This window comes from Rhincodon typus, chromosome 23 (assembly GCF_021869965.1).
Source record: "Rhincodon typus isolate 14 chromosome 23, sRhiTyp1.1, whole genome shotgun sequence".
Taxonomy (NCBI): domain Eukaryota; kingdom Metazoa; phylum Chordata; class Chondrichthyes; order Orectolobiformes; family Rhincodontidae; genus Rhincodon; species Rhincodon typus.
The window spans coordinates 42,781,136-42,797,257 of NC_063354.1; the positions used below are offsets into that span (position 1 = coordinate 42,781,136).

The following is a 16,122-nucleotide window of genomic DNA, read 5'->3' on the forward strand; positions in this document are numbered from 1 at the left end:
TGCTTGGCCTGCTGTGTTCATCCAGCCCTGCACCTTGTTGTCTCGGATTCTCCAGCATCTGCAGTTCCTACTATCTCTGATTAAACTTTACTAAAACCAGGTTAAAAGCAGATAAACTTTCTATATGTTAATTTTTTGTGCCACTTCAAATCTTTTTAAATCGGAGAACACAGACCATTCATACAGCACAGAGACTCTGTTACAGCATTCCTACTCCCCTTTAAGAACGGGAATGCACTTCTTGCTTTCCAAAATAATTTAGTGAATTCCTGAGAATTTAACAACCTATTAGTATGAGGAGCAATGGTGATGATGTAGCACTTGAAGAATGGTGTGAGACGGGTTAATTATCAGCTCTGAAGACAGGGGTTTCAGGATCTCTGCAGGTAATTATTCCGAGTGCTTATTGGAATGCCATCATAAACACTGCACCTCCTCCCGCTGAAAACGGTGTCAACGACTGTTAACGCAGTTTCTCTGAAATGTGAGCCAACATTACAGCACAAGTACCCTCTCCTGCCCTACCCAGATCCAACAGTGAGCACCCAGAGCCCAGGTCTGCAGGCACATTCCTGCTGCATGACCCAGATGTCCTTCGGCCTACCTGCTGAGCTGACCTGGCCTGGTTTGATAAGTGGCTGCACCTTGTCCTTCCACAGGTGGGCAGGTAACTTTTTATTATTGGCACGCTTCCACCTGAGCAGCTCCTTGTACTCCTTCCAGTTGGTGCACTGCCTCACCCGCTTGTCCTTATTGACGTCTGTTTTATATCGGCTTTCTCTCTTCATCCTCTCCTGCTCTCTAATGGACAGCTTCTCGCGCTTCAGGTTTATTTTCTGTTGCCAGGCGGTTTCGTCAGAGGCACGGCCTGGTATGTTCGGTGGCAGGAGAGTGGGGTCCAGTGCAGTGAGCTTGGTCTGTGGGCAGTCGCGTCCAATATTGGGGAACTTTATCCTGCTGAAATCCCACCTGGGTTTCCTGACAACCGAACTGCCCCCTGGACTCCCTGGGGAAGATGCAACTGAGGTCCCCGACACACATTGAGACCAGCCCTTCTGCTCCAGCTCAGCTTGCTGCCCGGCGATACCCAAGGACTTGTCGTCAATCTCTTTCAATTTGTCTGCTTTGGTTTGTGGTTGTGGTTCCAAAGCTGCTTTAGCAATGTCCCGTTCCAGTGCCTTGCAAGTGGCATCCTGCTGACTAAGTTCATCCTGCTGACTAAGTTCACCCTGCTGCTGTCCCTCTGTCTCTGTTTGTGCTGGTTGGTCACAGTGGCTCTTCTTGGATCTGAAACAGTTTATTTAAAGGAAGTGGCTGGATTAGTATAATATCAATCCAAAAAGGGAATAGACTCTCCCTACAATAAGCAAACATGCAGCTAGCTGCACTCTGAACTCAACAAAACAGATCTCAAATACTTGTCTAATGGCTACACAACAATCTTCCAACGCCCAGGGTTGTAACTGTGACAACCTATGTATACAGAGGGAAGAAGATGAATGGTATTGGTAGCTGTTGTCCAACTCTTTTTCTGGATTCTTGTACATGCAAGTACCTAGAGCACATGTTCCTAGCACAGGAGTGTGAATATTTGTACAAGAAAGGTGAGATTGAGTCCTTGTAAGGGACAGTTCCCAGAGAATGGCAAGACCAGAAGTGATGCAGAACTGAGTAGACCCTGAAATTTGGCAATGATGGTGTTATGGGTGCTTACAGACAAGATCATTCACATCTGTAGAATTCTGTTTTATCTGCAGTGTCTGAAGCTTGGAAACAGGAAGACAGGCACCATGTCAATACAAGCAAAAAGGCAGTATTAGATTTATATAAAAGGCAAAACTCTCTCTATTGGCAAAGACAAGATCAGATTAGTTCAAAGTATTAAGCCTTAGAATTGTTGTTTTAAACCTTGCTGACTTAACTTAGAAACCTGCAAGCATTCAGAACAGTTAAGAGAAGTACATTGTGTGCTACTCTTTTAATGAATGCTATTTTGGGCAATTTATGACTCATGGGAACGAAACGTTTCTGTCCTGCAGTGAGATGACTCACCCAAAATGACAAAACTAATACAAGAAGCATGTTGTGAAACTTGAAAGGGTGCAGAAAAGATTTACAAGGATGCTACCAGTGTTGGAGGGCTTGAGCTATAGGGAGAGGCTGAATAGACTGGGGCTTTTTCCCTTGGAGCATCGGAGGCTGAGGGGTGACCTTACAGAGATTTATAAAATCATGACGCGCATGGATGGGTTGAATAGCCAAGATCTTTTCCTCAGGGCAGGGGAGTCGAAAACTAGAGGGCATAGGTTTAAGGTGAAAGGGGAAAGATATAAAAGGGACCTAAGGGGCAACTTTTTCACACAGAGGGTGAGGTGTATGTAGGAATGAGCTGCCAAAGGAAGTGATGGAGGCTGGTACAATTCATTTAAAAAGCATCAGGATGGATACATGAATAAGAAGGGTTTAGAGGGATATGGGTTAAATGCTGGCAAATAGGACTAGGTCAGATTGGGATGTCTGGTCGGCATGGATGAGTTGGACCAAAGAGTCTGTTCTACGATGTACGACTCTGTGACTCAAGAAGGTGCTGATCAATGGAACCACGGTCTCTTTGTGGAATTTATTAAATAAGAACACTTGAAAGGTGACTTCTTCACTGCTTGCAAGTTCAGGACCACAAAGCCATGTGAAGCATCTGAAGTAAAATGGCCACAACAAACATGAGAATATCAGGAAAGGCCCAGCAGCATCTGAAGAGAGAAATCAAAGTTAACGTTTCGGGTCGAGTGACCCTTCCTCAGGGCTCGACCCAAAAAAGACCCAAAATGATATCTCTGATTTCTCTCCACAGCTGCTGCCGGTCCTGCTGAGCTTTTCCAGCTATTTCTGTATTCGTTTCTGATTTACAGCATCCGCAGTTTTTTTTTGGTTTTTACGAGAATATCAGAGCACTTGGGCATGGCATGTTTGTTTTTTTTTAAAAAGGTAAGATTTCAACGACACACACCAGTCTTCCTTACTGAAAGTGGACTGGCCTACAGCCCAGGGTGACTCAACTGTGTGTGAGAGAGAGGAAAGGAGTGTATCTGTCAGTACAAAACACATGAGGATGAAATGTTCCAAAATGTGGACCGCTAAACAGGATGTGTTAGGGTGATGGCAAATTGGTTGTTTGGCGGGGGGGAGGTGGGGGAGGAGCTGGGCGGAAAACAGGATGGGAATTTGATTTTGCTAAGACCAGTCCCTGGGCCCAATAAGTTGCACTTATACAATGACCAACTATTGTCAGGCGGCTTTGAGTATTTGGATAGTTAAGTTCCTTTTCTCACCTGTGCTGGTTTTGACCCCTTGCTGCGGAACTGGTCCTAGCATTGGCCCCTTGCTGTGGCAATCACCCTAGTGCCCACGTTTTCTGATCGAGTGAGAGACAGCATGGGCAAGATACAGTCACGAATGAAGCTGGGTGCAGCTGCATAGGCATATTTAGGTAAAAGGGCAGCTAGCTCTAGAGCAGGCAGAGAGACAGCCCTGGTTAATTTTTTTTCAGCCAAGGCCAAGAGTGTGGTAGTCAGTTATCGAATCCCCATTGCGATGGTTCGGAAAATATGTTGCGTGTCTACATGCTTTAACTGATGCCAGGCAAATGTGACTCATCACGACAAAGTTATTCCCATCTACCAATTACAATAAACAGGACCATGCAGTCAGGATTCCAACACAACAATGATTTTAAATGGCCGGATTAGGAGAACACTCATTTTGGGCATTTTTAGTTTAGAAAGCTGATGGAGATGAGAGTTAGCACCCAAATTAAAAGCTAGTAAACAGGAAGAATTCACACAAACGAAGCGATCCTCATGCTCCATCGCTTCCAAGATTCTTACCCCCACTCCACTCCCATGCATCTGGCAATTCTTACCATGCAGCAGGAGTGCTCTTGGTGGTTCAGGATTAAAGAGCACGGATCTGGCACAGCGACGAGCCTCACTTTGCAGCCATACCAATGCCTGGCCTGAGACAGCCGGACATTGACACTGGGTGACAAAACTAAACCAAAGCTTGTCCTGCCTGGCATCGAGCTCCAGCCCACAAAACACAGGTCTGCAGTGAGCATTCGGCTGCCTTCCATTCTGGATATTGTGAAACTATCCTCATCTGGCAACTACCCGTGAAGAAGTTGCCGAGAAGCCTGTTCATTCAGCCAAGCACACACCGCCCCCCCCAACCCCAGCGATCCCTTGCCCCCATTTGCACCTGGCACCGTGTTGGCTGTGACTCCGCTTCCTCTTGCGATGGTGCTTTTCCAAATCACCGTGGGAAGAATCCAGGTGCAACTTTCGCTCGTAGGAACTGAAAATAGTGCTTTTAAAAAAAAGAACTTGCATTCATATAGCATCTTTCACAAAGCACTCTACAGCCAATGAAGATTTTTTAAAAGCATAATCAATGTTGTAATTTAGGAAACACGGCAGCTAACTTGCACCCGCATGGATTCCACCACCAATGTCATAGCGACCAGATCATCTGTTCTAGGAAGTTGGTTGAGAGATAAACGTAGGTTCAGGAAGCTTGGGAATAGCTCCCCAGTAAATAGCGCTGAGACTTTTTATGTTCACCTCAGAGGGTATTGAGCGTACGTTGGTTCAGCAGCTCAGTCAGCACAGTCTTCCCTCAGTACTGTACTGGATTGTCAGCACAGAATCTGTGCTCTGCTCTCTAGGGTGAGGCAAGTGGTTTATGTACCCAATGGAAAGCCCTGGCCTGCAGCACAAAACAGCAGCAGAGCAGAGTTCGACTGCCATCCTAATTGTAAACTGTTGCCCAGTTTTTGATCAGCGTTCAGTAACGGAAACGCAAATGTCCTTCAGGAAAGGAAACCTGTCCTGCTTCCCTGGTCTTGACATGAACCCCACACCAATGTCTGGTTGTACAATAAATGCCAGTCATGCCTGCGATGCCCACAACCCGAGGATAAATAAACAAATTAGAGAGAATTAGGTTGTGCTCTTCTGCTTTGTTCTGCTGATGGCTTCAGGGATTATTACAGCTAATGGTATTTCTCTTTATTCTTTCATGGGATTTGTTGCCCGTCCCGCATTGGCTTGCTGGACCATCTCAGTGAGCCAACCACTGGAGCTAGAATTACATGCAGACTGGATCAAGTCAGGCTGGCCGATTCCCTTCCCTGAAAGGCATTAGTGAACCAGTTGGATTTTTACACAAACCAACACTGACTCTATGGTCACCATTGAGGACTTGAACGTAAAAGCAGGGATGTACTACTGAGGCTTTATAAGGCTCTGGTCAGGCCACATTTGGAGTATTGTGTGCAGTTTTGGGCCCCATATCTCAGGAAGGATGTACTGGCCCTGGAGCAGGTTCAAAGGAGGTTCACGAGAATGGTCCCAGGAATGGAAAGCTTAACATATGAGGAACATTTGAGGACTCTGGGGCTATACTCATTGGAGTTTAGAAGGATGAGGGGGGATCTAATTGAAACTTTCAGAATACTGAATGGCCTGGACAAAGTGGATGTTAGGAAGATACTTCCATTGGTAGGAGTGACTAGGACCCGGAGGGCACAGCCTTAGAGTAAAAGGAAGACCTTTTAGAACGGAGATAAGGACAAACTTCTTCAGCCAGAGAGTGGTGAATCTATGGAATTCACTGCCACAGAAGGCTGTGGAGGCCAAGTCATTGAGTATATTTAAGACTGAGATAGATAGGTTCTTGATTATCAAGGGGCTAAAGGGTTATGGGAAGAAAGCAGGAGAATGGGGTTAAGGAACTTATCAGCCATGATTGAATGGCAGAGCAGACTCGATGGGCCGAATGGCCTAATTTCTGCTCCTATGTCTTATGGTCTTCTTATTGAGACTAGCTTTTAACTCCAGGTTTATTAAATGAATTTCATTTTCACCAGCTGCCGTGGTGAGATTTAAACCTGCAGCCTTGCTGCAGCATTGGTCACGCTGTCTAGTGACATTCCCACTGGGGCCAGTATCTCCATTGTTGCATGTGTCTGCTCTTTTGAAAGTCTGGGAGGGGGTGGTTGATTAGTGCAGCATCCACTCACAACACAGCTTCTCTTTAAACACCAGTGTTAACACCAGGAAGCTTTGGAAGACAGGACACGTACAAGAAAGTGTGATGGAGGCTGGTGCACAAAAGAGCACAGTTCACACAGCAAAAAGGCAATCAAGCATACAATTCAGTAGCAGCAGGCCATTCGGTCCCTCAAACCTGCTTCGCATTTAATAAGATCATTGCAGACTTGATTGTAAACTCAATATTACATTCCCACCTATCCCCCCCCCATTAAACTTCCATCTTCTTACTTAACAATAATCTATCAATCTCTACCTTAAAATCTTAATATCTTCTGTGGAGTGTGGTGACATTTTACACATTTCACTGACAATAAATCATTCAGTTATGAGGGAAGGAGTTTCAAAGACACGATGAAAAAAAAGTCAGTCTTGTCTCTATCTTAATTGGGTCACCCCTTATTTTTAAATAATGACTCTTAATACTAGATTCTCCCACTTGACAAAACATCCTTTCACATCCATCCTATCAAACTTCTTCAGATCTTAACATTTCAACCAAGTCACCTCCCACTCTTCTAAGCTCATGCAAAATACAAATCTTGTCTGTCCAACCTTTTCTGGTAAGACAACTTGCCCATTCTAGTATTCTCTGAATTGTCTTCAATGAACTTACATCCTTCTTTAAAGTAGAAACTAGGAGCAAGAGTAGACCATTTGGCCCTTCGAGTCTATTCAATATGATCATGTCTGATCCTCCATCTCAACACCATATTCCAGCTTTCTCCCCATACCCTTTGATGCCTTTAATATCTAAAAATGTATCAATATTTTTCTTGAATATTCTCAGTGACCCACAGCCTTCTGTGATAGGGAATTCCACAGGTTGACCACTCTGAATGGAGAACTGTTTCCTTATCTCAGTCCTAACTGGGCTGACCCTCATACTGAGACTATGACCCCTAGTTCTAGACTCCCTGGCCAAGGAAAACATCCTCCCTGCCTTTAGTCTGTCCAGCCCTGGTAGAATTTTATACATTTCAATCAGATCCATTCTCGTTCTTCTAAACACCAGTGGATATGGTTCCTGTTGAACCAATGTCTCCTCATACTACAATGTTGACATTCTTGTATCAGCCTAGTGAACCTCTTCTGCATTACCTTCAATAAGGTGACCAAAACTATACAAAGTACTCCAGATGTGATCTCAACAATGCACTATGAAACTGAGGCATAACCCTTATATTTCTTAATACTCACTCAATAAACTACATCATTTTAGTAGATTTCCTAACTGCTTGCTGTACCTGCATACTAGCCTGTTGCAATTCATGCACTAGGCCATTCCAATTCCCCGATGTCTCAGGGAAACGCTGACAGAGAAGTAACTTACCTGGGATCAAACCGCATTATAACATAACCCAGTCTTTTCAAGTGGCTGTAGACCTTTGGAAACAAAGAAAAGAACATTTGGGAGAATATAGCAAAACTTTATCTTCAACCAGTACAAAAGTTGGATGGTGACAACAGTCATATCCTGAAATAAAAACAGTGCTGGCAATGCTCAATAGGTCAACAGCAGCATCTGTGGAAGGAGAAACAGTTAACATTTCAGATAAATGCCCTTTCAGCTCTTACTTTCTCCAATCCTGCCGAAAGATCACTGACCTGAAACACCAATTCTCTTTCTCAGTCTTCAGGTGCTGTAAGGCCTCCAGCCAGTGTTACACACGAACGTTAAACATTAGAAGCAGCGAAAAACCCTACCATTGCAGAACACCAAGTAAACATTGCAAGAACAAATAATTTTTTGTGCAAAAATCCAAATGCAAATAACAAGCTTAAATTCCCTGCATTAACACAAATTGCGCACTTTATTTACAAAGTATATTCATTACTAAATAAGTAATGCTTGGTAGCGATACATTTGGACAACAAACCTAAAGGCAACGAATACCGCTCACGTTTGAACGTTGAACAATTTTTCCGCTGCCTCCGCGCTTACTTCTTTAACCGTGAGCCTAACCCTCCCTTCTACTGACCCCTTCTCCCGCCTCCAACACACCCCCTCCTCCTGGACTCCATCCCAAGGCTTCCTACCCTCCCTCGACCTCTTCATCCCCAACAGCCGTCGCGACATCAATCGCCTCAACCTCTCTACCCCTCTCACCCGCTCCAACCTCTCCCCCACAGAACGTGCAGCCCTCCGCTCCAACCCCAACGTCACCATAAAACCCGCAGACAAGGGAGGCGCGGTTGTAGTATGATGCACTGACCTCTACATCGCCGAGGCCAGGCGCCAGCTCTCTGACACCTCCTCCTACCGCCCCCTTGATCATGACCCCACCCCCGACCACAAAAACATCATCTCCCAAACCATCCACAACCTCACCACCTCAGGTGACCTCCCACCCACAGCCTCCAACCTCGTCGTTCCCCAAACCCGCACCGCCCGCTTCTATCTCCTTCCCAAAATCCACAAACCTGACTGCCCTGGTCGACCCATTGTCTCCGCCTGCTCCTGCCCCACCAAACTTATCTCTACTTATCTCGACTCCATTTTCTCCCCCTTGGTCCAGGAACTCCCGACCTACGTCCGTGACACCACCCACGCCCTCCACCTCCTCCAAAACTTCCAATTCCCTGGTCCCCAACAGCTCATCTTTACCATGGTCGTCCAGTCCCTATACACCTGAATTCTCCATGCAGCTGGCCTAAAGGCCCTCCGCTTCTTCCTGTCCCGCAGGCCCGACCAGTCCCCCTCCACCGACACCCTCATCCACTTAGCCGAACTCATCCTCACCCTTAACAACTTCTCTTTCAATTCCCCCCACTTCCTACAGACAAAGGGGGTGGCCATGGGTACCTGCAGGGGCCCAAGCTATGCCTGCCTCTTTGTAAGTTACATGGAACAATGCCTCTTCCGTAGCTACACTGGCCCTAAACCCCACCTCTTCCTCCATTACATCGATGACTACATCGGCGCCGCCTTGTGCTCCCACGAGGAGCTCGAACAGTTCATCCACTTCACCAACACTTTCCACCCCAACCTTAAGTTCACCTGGACCATCTCTGATACCTCTCTCTTCTTCCTGGACCTCTCTGTTTCCATCTCTGGCAACCACCTGGAAACCGATATCCATTTCAAGCCTACCGACTCCTACAGCTACCTAGAATACACCTCCTCCCACCCACCTTCCTGCAGAAATGCCATCCCCTATTCCCAATTCCTTCGTCTCCGCCGCATCTGCTCCCAGGACGAGGCATTCCACTCCCGAACATCTCAGATGTCCTCGTTTTTCAAGGACCGCAACTTCACCCCTCAGTGGTCGAGAACGCCCTCGACCACGTCTCCCACATTTCCCGCAACTCATCCCTCACACCCCCCCCGCAATAATAACGAAAACAGAATCCCCCTCGTCCTCACGTACCACCCCACCAACCTCCGAATCCAACGCATCATCCTCCGACACTTCCACCATCTGCAATCCGACCCCACCACCAAAGACATTTTTCCCTCCCCACCCTTATCTGCTTTCCGGAGGGACCACTCTCTCCGTGACTCCCTTGTCTGCTCCACACTCCCCTCCAGCCCCACCACACCCGGCACTTTTCCCTGCAACCGCAGGAAGTGCTACATGTGCCCCTTCACCTCACCCCCTCACCTCCATCCCAGGCCCCAAGAAGACCTTCCACATCAAGCAGATGTTCACCTGCACACTGCTAATGTGGTATACCGTATCCACTGTTCCCATTGTGGCCTCCTCTACATTGGGGAAACCAAGCAGAGGCTTGGGGACCACTTTGCAGAACACCTACCCTCGGTTCACACTAAACAACTGCACCTCCCAGTCGTGAACCATTTCAACTCCCCCTCCCGTTTCTTAGACGACATGTCCATCCTGGGTCTCCTGCAGTGTCACAATGATGCCACCCGAAGGTTGCAGGAACAAGCACCTCATATTTCGCTTGGGAACCCTGCAGCCCAATGGTATCAATGTGGACTTCACAAGCTTCAAAATCTCCCCTCCCCCAACCGCATCCCAAAACCAGCCCAACTTGTCCCTGCCTCCCTAACCCGACCTTCCTCCCACCTATCCCCTCCTCCCACCTCAAGCCCTACCCCCATCTCCTACCTACTAGCCTCATCCCGCCCCCTTGACCTGTCCATCCTCCCTGGACTGACCTATCCCCTCCCTAACTCCCCACCTACACTCACCTTTGCTGGCTCCATCCCCGCCTCTTTGACCTGTCTGTCTCCTCTCCACCTATCTTCTCCTTTATCCATCTTCTATCCACGTCCCCCTCTCTCCCTATTTATTTCAGAACCCCCTTCCCCTCCCCCATTTCTGAAGAAGGGTCTAGCCCTGAAACGTCAGCTTTCCTGCTCCTCTGATGCTGCTTGGCCTGTTGTGTTCATCCAGCTCTACACCTTGTTATCTTAAACCTAAAGGTCACTTCTTCCATTAACAGACAACAGATTCACACCTCTTTCTCTCTTACCACAGAACCAAACTCTCCCAATGCTGGAGAGTGGGAAAATTTGCTTGGGTATAGATCTCTTGGTTAAATGTTTCCAAACTGCCCAACTTGAGTAAAATGCAGTCTTATTCTCCATATGCACCTGGTCAGTCTTTTATAAATAATTTAATCACGCTCCTTAGGTTCATTGGGATGAACAGGTTTACCATCGAGCAGTTCCTGTTCACAGATACAATAGGACTAATCGCTGGTCTGTGCTGGGGTGTGTTAATCTCAACCAGGGCAACAGTTGGAGTCCAAGCAAGGACTCTGGAGAGGAGTAAAGAGCACCATTTCTCTCCATTTCTTGATTACCATCAGGGACTCCTGTAAACAGGGACACTGTGCAAGCACCACAAACAAATTGAACCATGATGCTGTTCACACACCACAGAACCCTCTGAAGCTCCCAGGCAACACAAGAATAGAAGCAACTTGAACGAGAGTGCCCAGCACACTCTGACTTGCAACTAACAAGTGGTGAACAGCCTTATCAAAGAAGACTCAACAGTAGAGCAAACCTTCCATCACTACTCAAAATAAAGTGACTTAGTGCAGCTCAGTTTGAAGAGGAGAGTGAATATCACTGCAAATGGACATATGGTGAGTGATGGATTATTTGCACAGCATCTGTATAAAATGCCAATGGAGTCAGTGAAATATTGCTCTGAAATTTTTTGTCAGAGGAGTAAGCATCAGCATTGTCTTGACGTCCATTTGTAATGGAAAAAGGTGCACAGGAGGAACGATATCTGCAAGGGGTACTGTAAAAACCCCTATGTCTCCTCCCCTAATATGTTTCTTCACACTGACTGCTTAAACTAGTTCCAGAAAAAAATTGACCAAAGATGCAAAAAAAAAAAGAGCTGCGGGTGATTCAGACTGGTTTGGCTGACATATTTGTTGCATTATCCACCATGAAATCATACACATCCATGACCCAAAGTTAGTTTTAGAAGTGAGGTCACTTCCAGTACCTGGTACTGTTCCAATGGAATGGTTCTGGCAGACAGTAAAATCTCGTACGATTCCTGAATGGACAGCGGCAGATCCCTGTAATATATCTGTATGGAGCCCTGGAAAGCAAGTAAACTGCAGTTAAGTATTTATTCAAATAGGAGGCCTCAGAGAGAGCGCTATAGAAAACCAGCAACCTTAGTGTCAGTTTAGTGATACAACAGGGATGAGAAGATGTTTTCAGGGGCAGATGGACTCAGAACTGCAGAGTAAAGGGGCAATTCTAGTCCTGTGAGCACAGGGAGCAGTTACATAGTCATAGCAGCTTACCTGCTGCTTTTCTGCAAGTTGAACTTCAGCATGCCAATGTCAAGTTGGTGAGGGAGTAGGTATCAGAATGGAGCAGGGGTCCTGCTTTAAACATGATTTCCGGTGATTGGATCATGGTAGTGTTACTAAGGTTTGAGAGTGAAGTCATCATGGATTCCCCATCAGGCAAACAAAAGCAGGATCACAAATTGAACCTCTCCCTTGGTTTCCATTTGAGCAGATAAAAGCAGGAGTCCTAATCAGGGCTCCACAGAGAAGGGCTGAGCATCCGCACAATCCCAAGGATTGTGCAAATAATTCCCAAGGGGGAATTTAAAATTCTTCAGTATATAGCAGTTTTAGCATGTCAGACCTTACAGCTTTGCATACTTACACACTCAAAAAGGTACAGTGCTTCCTCAGGATACAGCAATTGTTTCCCATGTTCCACATGGCCCATGGTGTGCCAGAATTTGCCCTGCGTAGAATCGAGAAGGGAGGTGGAGGGGGGAGGATGCAATAGAATTAAGAAATCAGACAGGTTGCATTTACCTTTGGTATCAACAATAAAATCATTGCAATGAGCTTCAGTTACTGAATGTTTGAAAGAAAGAATCTGCATTTTGCAACCAGCCTTTAATAACCTCCAAATGTCTTAAAGTGCTTTAGAGCCAGAAGAAATTAGCTAACCAAATAGCACACAGAAAGCTCTCACAAACAGCAATGAAATAATCTGTTTCAGCAGCACACAAAGCAAAATGTTATTCATGCTGGAAATCAACTAAAAGCAGGAAGTGAGATAACAAGGTGTAGAGCTGGATGAACACAGCAGGCCAAGCAGGAAGTGTTGGAAACACTCAGCAGGTCAGGCAGCATCTGTAAAGAAAGAAATAGGGTTAATGTTTCAAGAGGATAATCGTTCATCAATTCATCAGTATTTTCAGTTTTGATATCTGTGCTGATGTTGGTTGTAGAATAAATGCTGGGGAGAACTCTCTAGCCCCATGTTAAATAGTGTTGCGAGTTCTCATGTGCACCTGAAAGGGACAATGGAGTCTCAAATGCTCATCCAGTGAGTGAGGCTCAGGTCCCATTAACGGTTTTTTAAAAAACTTGTCCAACATAAAACAGTACATCTGACAATGCAGTGCTCCTCTGGAGCGTCTACCTTGGTTTTCTCTAGAATGGGACTTGAATCCGTGACACTCTCATTGGGAGAGGAGTGCTGACACTGAGCCATGCCCTGGTCATGACTTGTAACAGTATAATAAAGCGTGATGAAATTTGTTATAATGTGGCTTTTCAACCATCTCCCAGCTGACTCGTAAATTGTGGAGATCGCAGAGTTAGAAGAGGCACCATCAGGTAAGGTGTGATCATTTTGACCATAATGACTGGACTGGGATACAGTCCTGGCCATCATTCTGATTTGGACAGAAAGAGGGAGGCACCAAAAAGGAAATCAGACTGTCCACTGTCTGTAATAAATTCCTTTCTATCTCCTTTCTGCATGTTATTTCAAACAGTTAACATTTTTTAAAAACCACCTTTACTAAAAAAGAATTGCATAGAAACAGGTTGAAAAGCTTGTTACAAACATGGAAGAATGTACTTTTACTGAAACATGATTAAAATAGAAGGCACTCTGGAGGTTAAGGGTTCTGTCGAGACCTATCTGCTTCAGGAATGGCAAGAAAAGTAAACTCACTGCATTGGATTTCAGCTCCACAATGCTTTCCTGGGGCTTCCACTCAGCTTTTATCAGGCTTCCTCTAGATGAAAAGAGAAACTTTATGCAACTATCTCCCACAAAGCAAAGCACAGCAATTCAGTGACCATAAATCTGCCAGATCAGGGAATGCACAACACATTATTAACCTCACATTCCACCACATTCATAATTGTCCAAGCAGCAGAATACTAATCCATCAACTGTCACAAGAATTAACAACCGGTGCTGAACTCCAGAAAAGTCTGCCAATCGATATCATCTCCCTAACATCACACAAAATCAGTGTTTGACGTGTGCTATTTCTGATAAGGGGTTATTTTAATGGAAAGTTTAAAGGAAGTTTCATTCTGTATCTATCCTGTGCTGTCCCTGTCCTGGGATTGTTTGATGGGAACAGTGTACAATGATCTTGACACTTACTTTCAAGTTTAAAAGAGTAAAGGGATGTTTATTTGGTGTCTAACCCTGTGCTATCCCTGTCCCTCGAGTGTTTGATGGGGAAAGCATCGAGGGGTCTTCACTTTCCATTTACTTTTAGTTTAAATGAGTAAAGGGAGATTTACTTCTAGTTTAAAAGAGTTGGGGCAGCTTTAAACTGTACCTAACCACGTGCCATTCCTGTCCTAGGAGGGTTTGATGGGGACAATGTAGAAAGACCTTTACTCTGTATCTAACCCTGTGCTGAATCGGTCCTGGGAGTATATAATGTGGACAGCGCAGAAGGAGTTTTACTCTGGATCTAACACCATTTTGTATCTGTCCTGGAGCTGTTTGATGGGGTCAGCATAGAGGAAAAGCTTTAATCAGTAGCTAACATACACTGCAACCCAAAAACCTATAAAATAGGTTGAAATATTGAACTCTCACCAAAGCAAGCTAGAAAACAGCTGAGACTATGTACTTCACAATGGACCAGAGACTGAGGGATCAGTCTGATCAGCGTATTCTCAATATCAAATCAAAGGAACTGCACCGTGCTCCCACAATACAGAAGCTTCTCCTGCTGTCTGTTTCCTACCTCTGCCTGTGTGGCTGAGCTATAGTTATTGTAGTCGGGCCATTGCTGAGTTCTGGCAGCTGCCCCATGGATATTTCAGGCCCCGGGTATTTCTGACTGACAAGCAGCAATCCTTACAGTCGTTCCACTCGCTCTTCAGACAGGAGCTGCCACTGTTCCTCTCGACACACGCGCAGCCGCTCCATCTGTTCCTCAGAGTGATCTGGGATGAAGTCTTTCTGGCCATGGGTCCGTTGGGGAATTTTGTGATCCCGGGATCGTGCCGCGAACAATTCCTCAGAGCTGCAAAAGGGGCGCAAGAGAAAGTCTGCAAACGTTAGCTGCCTGCCTGTTAAAGCATACGTTTATTACTCTATATGACGTAGAAAGTGTACCTCTTGTTACATGTCTGCTAGGTTCTTCATTCTTTCAAGGTTTATGGTTGTTGCTGACAAGGCTGGCATTTGTTGCCGTGTTTTCCCTTGAACTAAATGGCTTGCTTGGCCATAGAGCAATTAAGACACAACCACATTGCTGTAGGTCACAGGTAAGGATGGCAGACTTCCGTCATTAGTGAACCAGTTGGATTTTTACAGCAGTTGATGATGGTTTCATGGTCACTATTCCTGAATTGGGATTTCATCAGTTCCATCAAATTCCATCAGTCACCACCATGGACTGTGATGGGATTTGAACCCACCTTCAAAGTATTCGCCCAGGCTTTTCGATTACTAGTCCAACAACATTGCCACTAGGCCACCATCTGCCCTAGGGACAGGAATGTACAATATGCCACGCCACAGTTTTGAACATGGGCAAGGCATCTCCTTCAACCAACATCACAAAAACAGCTTATATGGGAGTTATCACATTGCTGTTCGTGGGAGCTTTCTGTGCACAATGTGGCAGCTACATTTCTTATTTTGCAACAATATCTGCATTTCTAAAGTAATTCATTGGCTAGGAGTACCTTTGAGATGCACAGTGGCCATAAAAAGTGCTGTATAAAGGCAAATCTTTGCTCTTTTGTTGCAACTCTGCTGTTTTCAAGCATCAGATGACCTGTCTGTCCTTTTCATCTTCTGTCAGGTGAACAGGTACATACATTGTTACACAAAAGAACAAAGAACTTGCATGTATATAGCACCTTTCACGTCTTTATGAGACCCCACTGTACTTCATTGCTAATTAACTTACTCATGTCACAGATCTCAAACCCCACAACCTCTCAACTGGCATGAGTGTGTGCTACTCCTGATCTCAGGCTAACAAGGCATTTTTGTAAAATAATAAATGGAGAAAGAGACTGTCAGTGAGAGAATAGCTCATCACACCTGACCCTTAATTTAGGATGAAAATAACCAAAACAGAAACCATCCAGGATCTCGATCCATCTGTAACTAAGTCATGCAGATGTTGAGGGAGTATGTTGCATTTGTCAGGCACAAGTGCAAAACTAACAAGAAAGTCCACAAACCAGTGCCAGATTATTGTGATTATAATCATCACAATTAGTTGCATTTACATCAATACCTGATCGAGAAGTCTCAAAGGAATAC

At 45.4% G+C, this 16,122-nt stretch overlaps 1 protein-coding gene across 2 annotated transcripts in view; it reads right to left on the reverse strand.

Annotated features, from left to right (window-relative positions):
* Positions 1-15,113, reverse strand: part of tsen54 (TSEN54 tRNA splicing endonuclease subunit) — a 28,379-nt gene extending 13,266 nt beyond the window's left edge. The window contains exons 1-8 of one of the 2 annotated variants that reach the window (XM_048610748.1): positions 14,959-15,113; positions 14,585-14,866; positions 13,543-13,606; positions 12,229-12,312; positions 11,546-11,644; positions 7,441-7,493; positions 4,255-4,362; positions 605-1,287 (exon numbers count right to left, since the gene is read on the reverse strand). In XM_048610748.1, coding sequence (XP_048466705.1) covers positions 605-1,287; positions 4,255-4,362; positions 7,441-7,493; positions 11,546-11,644; positions 12,229-12,312; positions 13,543-13,606; positions 14,585-14,652 — 1,159 coding nt within the window. In that variant the 5' untranslated portion in view covers positions 14,653-14,866; positions 14,959-15,113. The remainder of the gene's footprint in view (positions 1-604; positions 1,288-4,254; positions 4,363-7,440; positions 7,494-11,545; positions 11,645-12,228; positions 12,313-13,542; positions 13,607-14,584; positions 14,867-14,958) is intronic. The other variant, XM_048610747.1, reaches the window with a different exon arrangement.
* Between the last annotated feature and the right edge of the window lie 1,009 nt (positions 15,114-16,122).